At 44.2% G+C, this 16,571-nt stretch overlaps 2 protein-coding genes across 2 annotated transcripts in view; one reads left to right on the forward strand and one right to left on the reverse strand.

Moving 5' to 3' along the window:
• Positions 1–4,947, reverse strand: part of MIB2 (MIB E3 ubiquitin protein ligase 2) — a 111,570-nt gene extending 106,623 nt beyond the window's left edge. Inside the window, exon 1 of the mRNA XM_075839597.1 lies at positions 4,440–4,947. The gene's annotated coding sequence lies outside the window, so the exon portion shown is untranslated. The remainder of the gene's footprint in view (positions 1–4,439) is intronic.
• Positions 4,948–6,818: 1,871 nt separating this feature from the next.
• On the forward strand, positions 6,819–16,226 carry LOC142662584 (taste receptor type 1 member 3-like). Its single transcript, XM_075840794.1, has 7 exons — positions 6,819–6,967; positions 8,199–8,646; positions 10,990–11,290; positions 13,275–14,012; positions 14,150–14,347; positions 15,022–15,142; positions 15,328–16,226. The coding sequence occupies exons 2-7, from the start codon at positions 8,462–8,464 to the stop codon at positions 16,224–16,226; spliced, it is 2,442 nt and encodes an 813-aa protein (XP_075696909.1). The 5' UTR covers positions 6,819–6,967; positions 8,199–8,461.
• Positions 16,227–16,571: the final 345 nt, after the last annotated feature.

A 16,571-nucleotide genomic window follows, 5' to 3' on the forward strand; every position in this document is an offset into this window, starting at 1 on the left:
TTACCTGCTCCTGCCGCCGCCACTGCCGCCGCTCCCTCCGGTCCGTCCGCTCCCTCCGCTCCTAGTGCTTGCTTCTGAACACATGTCCGGAAGCCGCGACCGGAAGTAGTCATCTTACTGTCCGGCCGCGGCTTCCGGTCCACGTGAAAATGGCGCCGGATGATGCTCGGCCGAAGACCTTCCTTTTGGACTGTGTGGGAGCGGCGCATGCGCCGTTCCCACACAGACGGCGTACACCATAGTGAATGGAACGGCTCCCGTTCGCATTCTCTATGGGGATGTATGTGCCGTATTCCATCTCTGTATTTGTCGTTAATCGACACATACAGAGATGAAAAAAAAAATGGCAGCCCCCATAGTGAAGTAAAAGTTGGAAAAAAAAAAAAGTAAAACACGAACACACAAATAAATAAAATTAATTTTAATAAAACACTAAAAGCAATATTATATCAAATTATTTTTTTTCGCGACACCTGTCCTTTAACTTCGAAGGTGTCTGAAGGGCCGCTGGAGGCAACCGCAGGGCGAGGAGTCTTGGTAAAGCTTTTCAGAACCACCGGTTTCAGGAGGGAGACATGGAAGGAGTTGGGAATCTTGAGGGTAGGAGGCAGCCGAAGCTTGTAGGCGACAGGGTTGATCTACTGCAGGATCTCGAAGGGTCCGAGGAACCAGGGAGCAAATTTGTAAGATGGCACCCTCAGTCGGATATTCCTGGAGGACAGCCAGGCCTTCGTGCCAGGGAGAAACTGAGGCGGTTCTTTTCTTCTAATGTCCGCCTTCCGTTTCATGCGGTCGACCGCCAGCAGGATGGAGGATCAAGTATGCTGCCAGATCTGCAAAAAGTCCCTAAAAGCAGCGTCAGCAGCTGGCACCTCGGACGTATTAGGCACCGGGAGAGGAATTTATGGGTGTTGGCCATAGACAATAAAGAATGGTGTCTTTCTTGTGGACTCGCTGGTATGATTATTGTTAGAAAATTCAGCCCACGGGAGCAACTGCACCCAGTCATCGTGCTGCTTGGAGATGAAATGGCGTAGGTAGTTCTCCAAGATCTGATTGATCCTCTCGACCTGACCATTGGACTGAGTATAGTAGGCTGAGGAAAAGTCCAACTTTACACCTAGGAGTCCGCAGAGGGCTCTCCAGAACTTCGAGGTGAACTGAACCCCCTGATCAGACACAATATGCTGCGGCAAGCCGTTCAAGCGGAAGATGTGTTGGATGAAAAGCTTGGCCAGTTGAGGAGCAGAAGGAAGACCAGTCAGAGGAACGAAGTGGGCCATCTTCAAAAATCGGTCCACCACCACCCAGACAGTACTGCATCCCGCAGAGAGAGGAAGGTCATTAATAAAGTCCATAGCTATATGCTGCCAGGGAGCATCGGGCACAGGCAATGGCTGGAGCAGGCCAGCAGGTCTGGAGTGAGCGACCTTGTTAGCTGCACACACTGAACAGGCAGACACAAAGTCCATAATGTCTTTGGGCAGCGTGGGTCACCAGAAATGACAGGCAATCAGATCTTGGGTCTTACAGGTACCCGCGTGACCTGCCAGTCTAGAGGAGTGTCCCCAGTGGAGGATTCTCCCTCTGTCAGCCAGGCGTACAAAAGTCCTCCCTGGAGGAATGTCTCCAACTTGCAGGGGGTTGACAGAGACAATGCAAGACGGATCAATAATGTTCTGTGGAATCTCCATGGTGTCTTCTGTCTCTAAAGACATGGACAAGCCATCGGCCCTCACATTTTTGTCAGCCAGGCGATAATGGAGCTCAAACTGGAACCTGGTAAAGAACAGCGACCACCTGGCCTCACGAGTATTCAGCCGTTGGGCCGTCTGAAGATAGGTGAGATTCTTGTGGTCCGTAAAAATTTGGATAGGTTGAGCTGTGCCCTCTAGTAGATGTCTCCACTCCTCCAGAGCCAATTTGATGCAAGTATCTCCCGATCCCCAATCGAGTAGTTGCGTTCTGCGGAAGAGAATAGCTTAGAGAAATATCCACATACCATTGACTTGCCCTTGGAACCTTTCTGGAACAGGACTGCACCAGCACCGACAGAGGAGGCGTCCATCTCCAACTAGAATGGTAGCGAAACATCTGCATGATGGAGGATAGAGGCTGACGTGAAGGCATTCTTCAGGCTATTGAATGTCCAACAGTCCACGCCTTGGCGTTCATGCCCTTCTTGGTGAGGTTAGAGATAGGAGAAGTCAGTGAGAAGTTTGGGATGAACTGTCTGTAAAAATTGGCGAATCCCAGAAAGTGCTGTATGGCCCTCAAGCCTTGAGGGCGTGACCATTCCAGGACGGACTTTACCTTTTCAGGCTCCATCTCGAGACCTCGATTCGATGTAGCCCAGGGAGGGTAGAGCATCTTTCTCAAACACGCACTTCTCCAACTTAGCGTACAGACGATTCTCCCTTAACTGCAGCAAAACTTGACGGACATGTCTCTGATGAGTCATAAAATCTGGAGAGAAAATCAAGATGTCATCAAGATAGACCACAACACAAAAATAGAGGAGGTCACGGAAGATGTCATTAACAAACTCCTGGAAGACCGCGGGAGCATTACACAGGCCGAATGGCAGTACTAGATAGTGTCCATCACGGGTGTTAAATGCAGTCTTCCATTCATCACCCCGAGCGAATCCGGATTAGTTTGTAAGCCTCACGCAGGTCTAGTTTGGAAAAAATCTTGGCACCACGTATACAATCAAACAATCCAGAGATCAGTGACAATGGATACTTATTTTTCACCGTGATCTTGTTGAGACCCCGGTAGTCGATACAGGGACGTAGAGAACCATCCTTTTTCTTGACGAAGAAGAACAGGGCTCCTGCCTGAAAGGAAGATTTCCGTATGAAGCCCCTCTCCAAGTTCTCTTTAACATAGGCGGACATGGACTGAGTCTCTGGCAAGGAGAGAGGATATACCCTACAACGCGGAAGGGATGCACCAGGAATCAGCTCAATAGGGCAGTGATACGCCTGGTGTGGGGGCAGCGTCTCCGCCTCCCTCTTGCTGAGGACATCCGAAAATGCAGCATAATGACCAGGCAATCCTGCCAATGACTGAGGCAGAGGAAGCTGAGCCAAACGAATCTGTCCCAGGCAACGGTTGTGACACTCGGGGCCCCACTGGAGAGCCTCTCCAGAGTTCCAGTCCAGGACTGGGGCATGTAATCAGAGCCAAGGCAGGCCCAGTAGCACGGGGTTAACGGCCTTGGACAAGACAAAGAACGATAACAGCTCGGAGTGGAGAGCTCCCACTTGGAACCTCAGCGGCTTGGTCACAGCAATAACTGGATCTGGCAGAGGTAGTCCATTTACCGATTCAACAGTCAACGGCCTCTCCAGAGGGGTAGTGGGTAATTGAAAAAGATCCACCAGGTCTCTACAAATGAAATTAGCAACGGATCCGGAGTCCAGATACGCAGAGACCTGATGCGTTTTCTCGCCAGACACTATGGTCACTGGTATGAACAATTTAGATGGAAGTCTTTTTTTATCCAAAGTTGTCTCTCCTAGCAACCCTAGGCTTTGGGACTTTTGGGGACACAGACGCACAAGATGGCCTCCGAGGCCGCAATATAGACAGAGTCCCGAAGTTTGTCTGCGTTGTTTCTCCTGGGTGGATAGATTACACTGGTCCATCCTCACAGACTCCTTACAGAGGGCACTACATTCATGGGAGTATAAAACTGGGGGCCTAATGGAGCCTAACTTCTATATGGGGGCACAAAGTAAAGTTTTCTGACATTTTACTGCCACCGTGAGTTCCCCCGCAAAGGGACCCACTAAGTCTGTGTCACCCAAGGGCCCACATAAACCTGGAGCCGGCACTGATTTTTATCACTAGCTCTGGGCATATACACTTAAAACAAAGGATTGTCTTCAGGTTGTTTTTGAAAATACTTTTGAGCCCCTGAAATGAGGAGGCTGTGTAGAAAAATGGTTGCAATTCATAAACCTTTCACAGGATATTTTTGTTTAACCCCTTGAATTAAACCTGAAAGTCTACACTTCAATTGCATCTCAGTTGTTTCATTTCAAATCCAATGTGGAAGCATGCAGAGCCCAAATCATGAAGATTGTGTCACTGTCCAAATACTTCTGGACCTAACCTTATATGGCGGTATTATGCGGGCTTGTTTAGGGGGTATTATTTAGAGGCTGCATATTATTTGGGCAATATATGGTGGTATTATGTGGCGCTGCATATGGCACTATTGTCTTTGAACTATTTGGCAGCATTATGTAGGATAAAATTACCATAGAAACTGTCTAAAAATTGCAATCATTGGGGGCCCCACTTTTTTGTTGCCCATAGCCCCATTTTCTAAACACCAGTCTGGCATATTAAAGGGGTATTCCAGAAGTAAAAAATTACTTTTAATTAAACGAAACAATAAAAAACATTTAACTTTGTAATGTACTTACGTTTGATTAGCTGGCTGTATCGTCGTATCCCCTCTTCCGTCACGTGACCGCTTGTCCATGTAAAATTTGCACTTCCTGTGCATACCCGTCCATTCGCGCCTAACTTCCGGTTTGCGGTTTCCGGTTTTCAGTGTACGGGTACGTCATAACTGTACCACGTGTTTTCCCCATCTGCTTAGAGCATGCGTGGTTGTGTCTACCACGCATGCTCTGTTAAATGGTATGGCTGCGTCTTCAGCAGCAGTTTCATTGCGCATGCGCAAGTTTTAGTATGTGGTATCGGTGTGCACTGTGATGGCCGTGTCTACTGTAGCTCGCTCTCTCCTTCTCCTCCTCACAGTCCGAAGCGCATGTGAGGAGGAGGAGGAGGAGGGTGTTTATTTGGTCACTGTAGGAGCGTAATCCCCAAGCCCGGGTTTGAGGATTCCGCTCCAGGAGAAGTCACAGACTTCACTGTGTCCATATATGGACACAGTGACTTCTGAAGCGGAATCACCGGCGAATTGGCCGGGGATTCCGCTCCAAGAGAAGTCACAGACTTCACTGTGTCCATATATGGACAGTGACGTCAGAGACTAATGAAGCGGAATCCCCGACGATGTGGCCGGGGATTCCGCTCCAAGAGAAGTCACAGACTTCACTGTGTCCATATATGGACAGTGACGTCAGGGACTAATGAAGCGGAATCCCTGCCGATGTGGCCGGGGATTCCGCTCCAGGAGAAGTCACTGACTTCACTGTGTCCATATATGGACAGTGATGTCAGTGACTTCTGAAGCGGAATCCCCGCCGATGTGGCCGGGGATTCCGCTCCAGGAGAAGTCACTGACTTCACTGTGTCCATATATGGACAGTGACGTCAGTGACTTCTGAAGCGGAATCCCCGCCGATGTGGCCGGGGATTCCGCTCCAGGAGAAGTACCTCACTTCACTGTTCATATATGGACAGTGAAGTGAGAGATTTCTCCAGAGCCGTCCCCTACAGGAAAGTAGGGGGGTGGCATTGCCTACAGGGGGGGCTATGTGGCATTACCTACAGGGGGGGCTATGTGGCATTACCTACAGGGGGGGCTATGTGGCATTACCTACAGGGGGGGCTATGTGGCATTACCTACAGGGGGGGCTATGTGGCATTACTTACAGGGGGCTGTGTGGCATTACTTACAGGGGGCTGTGTGGCATTACTTACAGGGGGCTGTGTGGCACTGCCTACAAGGGGGATGTGTGGCATTGCCTACAGAGGGGCTGTGTGGCATTACCTACAGGGGGGCTGTGTGGCATTACCTACAGGGGGGCTGTGTGGCATTACCTACAGGGGGGCTGTGTGGCATTACCTACAGGGGGGCTGTGTGGCATTACCTACAGCGGGGATGTGTGGCATTACCTACAGCGGGGATGTGTGGCATTACCTACAGCGGGGATGTGTGGCATTACCTACAGCGGGGATGTGTGGCATTACCTACAGCGGGGATGTGTGGCATTACCTACAGCGGGGATGTGTGGCATTACCTACAGGGGGCTGTGGCAGTATCTATAGAAGGTAGTGTGTGGCATTATCTACAGGGGGCAGTGTGTGGCAGGAAATTGACAAATGAAATTCATCCGTTTTTAAAACGGACAAGGAAAAAAATGGGTACAAAACGGGTTAAAAGTGAAAGCATGGCCCGGAACGTGAACATACCATGACATTTATCAGGCTGTGGAAGGGGCGGGTGAGGGAGACGGGTGCCTGTACTTAGATCAGGGATAGATGGAGACACAAAGGATAATGATGATTATTACTGTGTTAGGGCTTATTCAGACGAACGTGTAATACGTCCGTGCAACGCGTGTGATTTTCACGCGCCTCGCACGGACCTATATTAGTCTATGGGGCCGTGCAGACTGTCAGTGAGTTTCATGCAGCGTGTGTCCGCTGCGTAAAACTCACGACATGTCCGATATTTGTGTTTTTGCGCATCACGCACCCATTGAAGTCAATGGGTGCGTGAAAATCAATCGCAGCACACGGAAGCACTTCCGTGGTACGCGCGTGATTCGCGCAACAGCAGTAAAAAGTATGAATGAAAACAGAAAAGCACCACGTGCTTTTCTGTTTACAAACATATAAACAGTGTCATAATGATGGCGGCTGCGCGAAAATCACACAGCCACACATCATACGCGGCTGACACACGGAGCTGTTATGTACCTTTTGCGCGCACAAAACGACGTGTTTTTTGCGCAAGCAAAAGGCACACGCTGGTGTAATCCGGCCTCAGACCGTGTGCAGGGAGGGAGCGTCTGCCTGTAATCTGTAATTAGAGCAGGGAAGGACCATGTGACCATAGAGGGGCGTGGCAGTATGCAAATAGCTGAGGTGCTTTGGAGGAAGGGGGAGGATGCAACTGTCTCCTCAGATGCAGCCGGGGATCATGGGTATAGTGGGTTACAAGACAGGAAACAGCCAGTAAGGGATGTAAACAAACAGCAAGGGATGTAAACAAACAGAAAAAGCAGCAGTGACGATGGAAATCAAACAGAAACTGGTTAGAAGTTTAATAGGGGGTATTAGGGAAGGCAAATCAAGGTTGGGGGACATTTTTTAGAATTTTTTTTTTTCCTGGACAACCCCTTTAATGCTTCATATACTCTGTTATTGGAGCACTTTTGATCTAAAATGCGATAAAATGAGAAACGTCTTTGACTAATTTTCCAAAAAAAATTATATTTACCCTATCAGGCCCATATATTGCTTTATACACGGCTCATGAATCGCAGATCTCCCCAATAATTTCAGAATTCATACAGAGTGAAGATAGTTATTATAGGTTATTCTCGACAGAAGCACTTTAGCCATATCCATATTCACCCTGTTATTGACAGCCACTATTTGGTATGTGAAGAAACAAATTACATGTTTGTGTATACCATCTTTTCCCTCTGTCATTTCACTTACAGGATTGTCTTTTGAAATAAAGGCAAAATCTGAATATGAATGTAATAGAATAAGCTCCTAACAACAGAATAAAAATATCCTCAATCTTATATATTAAAGCACAGATATCATTCATTAGCTGTCCTTAAAATGTATTCTATCACTGTATGATGTATATTTATTCATACATCAGCCAGCTATGCTCCTGACCTCTGCTTCCTCTAGTAGTTGGCTCCTGGGAATAAGTAGCTTACAACAGCCATTTTGTTCAATCTAAAGGTATCATTTGGTCAAAGAGTCACCCAAGCTTTAAAGATATGCATAGGCCCTGTTGTATCCTCCATTTAGTTTAGAGCCATCACTAGTAGAATAGAACAATGTTTATTCATAGTCCCTCACATTCCCAAAATAACAGTGGAGGCGTGGCTAGCCTTTCCTTTACCTGAGGCAAGGATTCAGTTTGCTGCCCTGACCCTGTATCTATCTACCATGGCCGAGGCAGATTGGCTTGTTGGCACCACCCAGTCACAAGGAGCAAATGCCCTTTCAACCCCCACAGATATACCCCTAAATAACAGTGTCAGACACAAATCCCCCCCCCCCCCTCATACAGTGTGAGCCAGTCAGCGGACACTCTCAAGTAGCTACCAGGAGGAGGACATTCCCCCCCAACAGAAGCAATCCATCTTATACATGCCCAGCACCTATGTACTATCATGCATCTCTGTATAATCAGGGCATTGGTGCAAGCCAATTATACATGTACTGATTACATACACATGATTGAAGATGTTTGCATGTGTCTGTATTGCCTCATAAATTTTATATTCCAATATTTTCAGGACTCCGGTGAATTACGTCACTCCCAGCAAACTTCACTATTTGACTGCAAATCCTGACCCTCTGGTGTAAGACAAAGATTTTCAATTACTCAAATACTAGGGTCAGTGACACAGGACTTCAAGGATAACAAGAGATTACTCACTGTATCATGTTTCCGCTCATTATGTCTAGTCTTTGACATTGTCTGTAGCTGTATGCAGTGATACTATTCGTGTGTATACCATTGCCTGTATTTCACTAGTCTTCTTCCACCATCAAAGTTATGATCTTCTATATAATCTTGTTATTAAGATTTAATGAGAGGTTTGTGCTATCGACCTCTGAGACTGTCGCTTATCAAATATTTAAGAAGCCTGGGGAATTCATGATTGGAGGTTTATTTCCTTTTCACTCCAAAGTTGATGACTTGGCAAGCCATTGGAAGCCAGAACCTTTGAAATGTTCAAGGTAAGACTGGAAATAGCTCTGTATGGACAGTGAAAAACCCTAACCCTAGTCATAGACTCAGTTCTTGATTTTTGTATTAGAATTATTCTCAGAATTCGGAGCTGTTGCGTTAAAGGATTATTCCAGCCATTTACAATTATCCCCTATTCGAGGGGTGATGAATGTTAGGTCAGTGGAGGATCCTCACTACCTAGAATGGATGACCTCTTCACTTGTCCCTCCCCACCTGAGGTGCACACAGACTGTAGAGGGCCCTGGTGCTGGAACAATGTTGGGCCCCTTGCTTTCCAACTCCTTATTTAGCGTAAAGGAGAACTTCCCTCATAGTGCTCTATGTGATCCCTCACTGGTGCGCCAATCCTCTAGTAATTGTGAGCCAAGGGAACCATTAGTGCAATCCCTTGCATGAAGTCCAATGGATGGTGGGAAGCACAGTTATTTTACTTTTAAGATGTGAATAGGTCCTATTGCCGACATGGTTCCTGCGTAGTTGCACAGGTTACACAAGTGATATGTTCGCCCCTGGATAACTGTGATACAGAAACTCCCGAGCATGCTAACTTGGGGTAGTTCTCTTTTCTATAAATTGGCAAGTTCCCAATGGTTGCCCTCCACCAATCTACCATTTATCACTATCCCATGAATAGCAATACACCAGGTCTTCTGCTTACTAGCATCTCTTAACAGGGGACCCCCTCTAAGACATCCATATACCCATATAATAGGGCTTGTGGTATAGGGTTGATGAGAATCGAAGTTAAATATGAAATGTCATGTAATATATGGTTGTGTCAAGTCCTCCAGAGTAAGAGGTACTCCTTATAGCAGCTCTCCACTCTGGTTAATAGAGAGGGGTCTTCTTGAGAATCTAATAGGGCATATGGCCAGGAATTATCCTGATGGGTAAACCCCAGTCAAGGTTGAATACTCTTTGGAGGTGCAGTGTGACCTAATTCTGCATAGAACCTGTAGAAATGTTGTTTAATGTGACTGTATGTGTGTACGCCGCTTGTATTTTAGTTGCCTTTTTCACAAGGGGTTTACTGTCTATACAGTTTATAGACCAGTTTATAGCCCAAGCCAATTGTCCTTGACATCTTTTTCAGTTTTATGTCACAGAGAAGTGCACACACATTCAGTATTGCTGCTGACTATACACAGCTTGAACAATGAAAATAAAGTATAAAGAAAATTGAAAACAGCTGTGTTATAACATAGACAAGCATTTCAGAAAACAATTGACACGTTGGCACTAAACACTAGAGATATGCATTTCCGCGCTATAAGTGAGGTGCTAATATACTGAATGTCACTGCGGCTCAGTGTAGAGTCATCTAGAACAGTGTTTCTCAGCCAAGTACCCAAATAAATGACATCAAAGTACCCCTTAAGGCTGTGACCCTACACTGTGTTGCACATTAAAAGCACAGAAAGTACCCACTAGAGACATGGCATGTACCACCTTGGTACATGTACCACAGGTTGAGTAGTTAGAAACTAGAATATTCTACTATAGTGCTGTAAAGATGAGAATTCAGTCTGCACTATTAGGAGATTTAATCTCATCTTCACACAATTAGTAATACAATATGTGCCCATAAATGTTCCCTTTCTTATAGTGTACACCCTATTTCACATCATACTATAAAATATGGTAAGCTATTACATTTTTAAAATTAAAAATATATATTTTTTATTTTTATACTGCACCCTGAGACACAGTGAATAGGTGGGAGGGAAAAGATTTTCGCCATTGACTGCCAGGAAGACCTGAAAGAGCAAAGGAAGATTTCTGGGTGACCAAGTGACAGAAACTCTAGCTACATGAAAAAGAATATGACTGACAATGGTAGCTTTCAGGTAGCTATTTCCTGTCCAAGAACCTGAAGTAAGGAGAAGTCTAGAGACGAAGAACCAAGCCTACAATAGAAAGATTGTAAATGGTTACTGTAGGTTTCTTTTTTTGGCAATGTGCCTCCAGTCCATATCCTTTTTAGTGCCCAGTCAAAAATAGATAGATCATTTTATTACATGAGGAACACTATTATATCAATAATATATATAGAATTATATCTATATTTTAGATGGAATATGCTGAGAATTCCTCTTACAATGTGTACTGGTACTCCGCTGGCACAGGAGAAATAAGGTATTACATAGTACACATTGAAATCTATGGGTTGTCCATGTAATGCTGGATGTGTTGGGTCAACCAGAGCAAGAGACACTCTATATAGCCGTTCTCCAATACGGCTTATATATGGGGGTCCTGAACGTGCCCAGACAACCCATTTAATGATTATTGATTATGTTATTATTTCACTAAAACATTTTCTGTTGTAGCTTAAATCCTACAGGTTTTCTCCAGGCTTTAGCAATGAAATTTGCTTTGGAGGAAATCAACAATAGTACCACCCTACTCCCTGGAGAGACTCTGGGCTATGAAGTTTATGACACTTGTCTTAACTCCCTGGTTATTCTACACCCTGTTCTGCTGTTCTTAGCCAGAAATGGGACAGAAGATGTGGAAGTGAGCTGCAATCTTACAGAGTACAAAACCCGGGTTCTGGCTGTGATCGGACCTTCATCCACTGAGGTGGCCACTGTCTCTATGAAGATGTTGAGCACCTTTCTAATTCCACAAGTAAGATTTATAAGAAGTCAGCAGTTTTTAAACATTAACTATGACATAACCTCTACATTTTATATAATATAATAAAGTTTCAACAACAGAAACACATTTGTAATAATAGGGGTAGGGAAACGGACAAGTGAGCCCTAATCTACCCGCCACTCTGTCCCTGCCTACTTGCAACGATCCACCCTAGGCGACGGGGTACAACTGGGTGGCGGTCCCTACGCTCAGTAAGTGCACGAGACAAACAGACAAGGGTACACAAAGCTAAGGGAAATGGGGCAGTTGCCCACGGCAACACTGTGAGCAACAAGAGGGTGAACGAGCCGAGTCAAACCAGGAGTGTACGAGGTACCAAACGCAGAGCAGGAGAGTAGTCAGAAAGCCAGGGTCAGTATGGAGCAGGATCAAATAGTCAGGAGCTGTAGCTGGGCCAGGAAACCACACGAGAAGAATCACAAGCAAAGGAGGAACAGGAAAGGCAGGTATAAATAGACAGAGGGCGGGAGCTAGCTCCGTCTGGCCAGGCTGCGATAGGCTCTCCCACTCCTAAGCCTGCCATCCTGAGTGGTGGAAGATGGAGTCAGTCTCAGAGACGTAGATTCAGGTGCAGACTGATTACCTATGGGAGTTAACCCCGAAGCTGTGCCTGGCAGATCCTTTACACATTGCTATTTTTATTATAATTTTTTATTTTATATGGCCATTATATTCCAGGGCACTGTAAATATTAAAAAACAGATGAGTTCAATACATAACATGAATAAATGCTAAAAATAATAAGTATCATAAACATGAGCTTACTGGGTGGCAGACTGGTACAGAAAGAGAGAAAAACCTGCCCACGAGGTCTTACAATCTATCAGAGAATTGGAAAAGAAGATGAGGGTAGAAGTTGCTTATACAGTTGTGTAGTGGAGACAGGGTTATCATAGGTTGTAAGCTGTTCTTAAGAGCGGGCCCTCAGGTTGGATAGTGGGAAAGCATCTTATGGGGTGGGGTAAAAAGTTCTAGAGTATAGGGGTAGCACAGGAGAAATCTTGGAGAAGATGATGTGAGCAGCAGACCAGAGCAAAGCAAGGTAGAAGGACATTAGAAGACCAAATTTACGTGTGGGGAAGTATATGGAGATTATGGCAGAGATGTATGGAGGGACAGGTTGTGAACTGCCTTGCTTGGCAGAGAGGAGAGGCGGTAGAACAACAAGAGGAGAGGGTGATAACTGTGCAGCAGAGTTGAAGATGGTTTGGAAGGATATGAGAGTGTTAGAGGGGGGACGATAGAGAAGAAGGTTGCAGTAGTCTAGGCGGGATATGATGAGGGCAAGTATTTTTGTTGACTTTTTTGTTTCAAGAAAGTCCAGATTTAAGAATTTTCTTGGGAGTTGGTGGTTGGCAACAATGCAGAAACCAATATCCCGAACATGCAGTATGTTCATCGAAGTAAACTTTATTCCATTTTATGGATTGGAAATGACCTACTATAGGCCGGTCTCACCCACAAAAAATAAGTAGTTTTGTTTTAAATTGGACAACATCAGATTTTATACTAAAGTGGTTTTCCAATTAGATAGAAGGGTCTAATAACAATATACTGATCACAGGGTGGGCCGCTGGTGGTAAGCCCAGCACTTAGCTGTGAGCTGTTAAGGGACCTGTCATCAGGTATTCAATATCCCTGCAGCGCCACCACAGGGGAAATTTCTCTTTGAAATCAATGTACTGTTCTGTTCATACAGAGATGCTCTTTGTAGCCATTCTTCACTCTGGCTAATAAAAGAGGGTATTGAAAAGGAAACTCCCTCCACTATTAACTAATAAATCCCCTTACAGGGCGTTGTAAAATGCTTATTCTAAACCAGACAAATGTAAGTCTATAGTAGGCTGGCAGGAAGGTTTCATAATGAAGGACCTCCCCTTGTCAATAATAGGTAGGGTACAAATACTTTTGTCCAAATCTCAGCTGGTTACTCGGATTATGCTTTTTTTTTCAGATCAGTTATTCTGTGACAGCCGATGTATTTAGTGATAAAAGTATTTATCCAGCCTTCTACAGAACTGTGCCGAGTGATAAAAAGCAAGTAGATGGTATGGTTACATTGATGACATTTTTCCAATGGAACTGGATAGCTGCAGTAGTCAGTGATGACGATTATGGTGAAACTGCTCTTCAACAGTTTTCTTCTTCTGGAATGGCTAGTGGAATCTGCATCGCTTATGAAGGTCTAATTCCAACATATCTCTCCAACTCTGAGACGAGCATCATTATTGAGGATATTTTAGACAGGATTGAACAGACCGATGTCAAAGTAGTGCTCGTGTTTGCATCATTGACCCAATCAGTAGCATTCTTCAATAAGGTTATTGAGCGCAACATGACAAGAGTATGGATAGGAAGTGCATCCTGGGTCTTATCACAAACTATTCTTTCCTTGCCAGGCATTGATCGTGTTGGCACAGTGATTGGGTTCTTGCCAAGTTCACGCACAGTTTTGGGATTTGATGAGTTTTTAAGAAATATGATCTCGCAGACATATCCACAAGTCAGTAATGACTATCAATACATCGCTCTTGAACCTGATAAAATACCCATAATTTTAAACCCACTCACAGCTTTGCATGCACACAGTGTATACACGGCGGTCTATGCAGTGGCCTATGCATTACACAAGCTTCTTAACTGCACCTCTGTGAAATGCAACAAACAAGACGCTAACATCTATGCATGGAAGGTAAGCAATTGTCCAAGTACTCTATTAGCGTACCATGTTGTTTGTAACCCATTACATTAGTTACAATACCAATTTGCACCCAAGGATGTGTTGACTTTATGAAGTTGAATAACTTGCCAATTTATTTATAATGACAGTTGTTGAAAGAGGTGAAAGAGGTGAACTTCTCCATCTTTAACTCATCATTCAAGTTTGACAGCAATGGAAATCCTAATACTGGCTATGATATAGTGACACATAGTATGTCTGAGATGGGCTTTACCAAAATTGGATCCTACAACACAGAAATGGAATTGAACAGTACTCTCATTAACTGGGGAACCTCTATGAATTTGGTGAGTTATGGAATCCATAAGAAATGGTGGATGTGTCTAAATGGATACACAATGTGGATAATCGAGTATTTGGTAGAAATTACCTGGTGGTCATGTTCACGCTGTTTTTTGGCCAGCTTTGCTTTTGTCCCATAAATAAGTCAATAGAATTTTTTTTAATCCATCTACTCTTTATTTGTTCAAGAGGGAAATATAAACCGGGTGAAGGAACATTGGGTATCATCAGGTATTATGGGTATTTTCATGGGTTTGAGGTGATTTAACTTTTTTGGGGTTCTCTGGTTTCCCGCCTTGCTTGAAGAACGAAGAGACAAGTGGAATGGTTTTAGCATACATCTATATGACCCAAGTGTTTAGTTGCTGGCGAAAGACTTATAAAGATTTATAAACTCCCCTCAAAAAGGGATAAAAGATTATTTAACTGTATAGAACAGAGGTCCCCAACCTTTTTCGAGCAATCCAACCATGGCAGATGGTGTTGAGCCATACATAATATTAAAAGCCTCTTAGCCTAGTGTTAACTATTAGTGATATGTTTTTTTACATTAGTGCCAGCAATGTTGACATCACAGGTACCACTAGTGCCCAATAGTACCTGCAGCTGGAGAGCCACTTGTTTGGAGCTAAAGACTCATTCTTGAGTATTTATCGAGAAATCTTATTGTTTAACAAAGATTCCAGAGTCTCAGTGTTCAGGAAACTGCTTACTAGGACAAGTAAGAAGAGTGAAAGGAACCCATTCCTGCTGTTTTGACTGCATTGACTGCCAAGAAGGGATGTTTCAGTCTAGTGAAGGTAAATCGCTAATATTTTGTCTTGCAGATATCCCCAAAAAAAAGTTGGATCACAACTATGCATATACAGTATTAGATCTGTATGGTTGACTTGAAAAACTTCTACATTACATTCACCTAATATTGTATTAATGAAAATACCTCTTTAATTAGAAATATATGTCTCACCCATGACTTTTCTTGCAGATGAATATCAATGTCAGACATGTCCGGCAGGTCAGTGGTCTAATGTACGGAGCACCACCTGTAGCAATCCAACCTACATGTATTTAGAGTGGAATGACCTCTCTGTCATGTTTCTTCTGCTGTTATCTTTTGCTCTCCTCTGTCTTGTCCTTGGAACCATCATTCTCTTCTTCCAACACAGACATAATCCTCTTGTCAGAGCCTCCGGAGGTCACATGTGCTCCTTCGCTCTTCTTTCTTTGTTGGCCGTCACTCTCAGTATCATCCTTTTCATTGGTAAACCCGTTGATTTTGTGTGCCAGTTGCAGCAACCATTGCCGGCTATGGGCTTTACTTGTTGCCTGTCTACATTGTCAATTAAAGCCCTGCAAGTCATGTTAGTTACTGATTTTAAGGACGTTCCCACAAAATATATCCAATGGTTAAAGTCCATAGGAACATGGGCGTTCTTGTTGTTTAGTATTGGCATCCAGGGCTTGTTTTGTACATGGTACTTACTCAGTACGCCCTCTTTGTACCAAAATGAACAGGTCACTTTCCTCTATAAGTACCTCAAGTGTGAAATAACCAATGTTCTCTGCTTCTTCTTGATGTTTGGATACAATGGCATACTTGCTCTTATCTCCTTCATGTTAAATTGTGTAGCCCAAGCTCCACCTGGTCAGTACAACCTGGCAAGAGATATCACATTCTCCACATTGGCATATATGCTGATATGGATTGTCTTTGTTCCTGTCTATGCTGAGGTCACAGACGGGAACCAACTTTTGCTTCAAATGGTTGTGACTCTGGTGAGTTCCTTTGGAATAATGTTGGGTTATTTTGCTCCGAAATGCTATATTCTCCTTTGGAAGCCAGAAATAGCATCAGAAGAATATTTAAAAATGTATAATAATTAATATGTCAATTATTTAGAACAATAAATGGATTTCTACCTCATCTGTCTTGCTTATTTATTTTTATTTTATATCGAAAGTGGCACATACTGAAAGAGTGGTGGTCATCTGGTAGAGAAGAAAGGGAAAGCAATACATATAGGGTGGTAGTGTAAATTGAAGAGAGAGCTAAGAGAAAAGAGGGAGATCTTTCTTGACTGCATATTCTACCAAACCAGACAGATTCTGCCGACATTTACTAATATGTACAGAAATTGGCAATTACTCTATCGCAGAAGTAGACCTTCTTTAGTTCACCAGTTTTCAAGAAATAGGGACAAAAGACAAAAAAATTGGTCCATTTGTTGT

Source organism: Rhinoderma darwinii, chromosome 10 (assembly GCF_050947455.1).
Source record: "Rhinoderma darwinii isolate aRhiDar2 chromosome 10, aRhiDar2.hap1, whole genome shotgun sequence".
Taxonomy (NCBI): domain Eukaryota; kingdom Metazoa; phylum Chordata; class Amphibia; order Anura; family Rhinodermatidae; genus Rhinoderma; species Rhinoderma darwinii.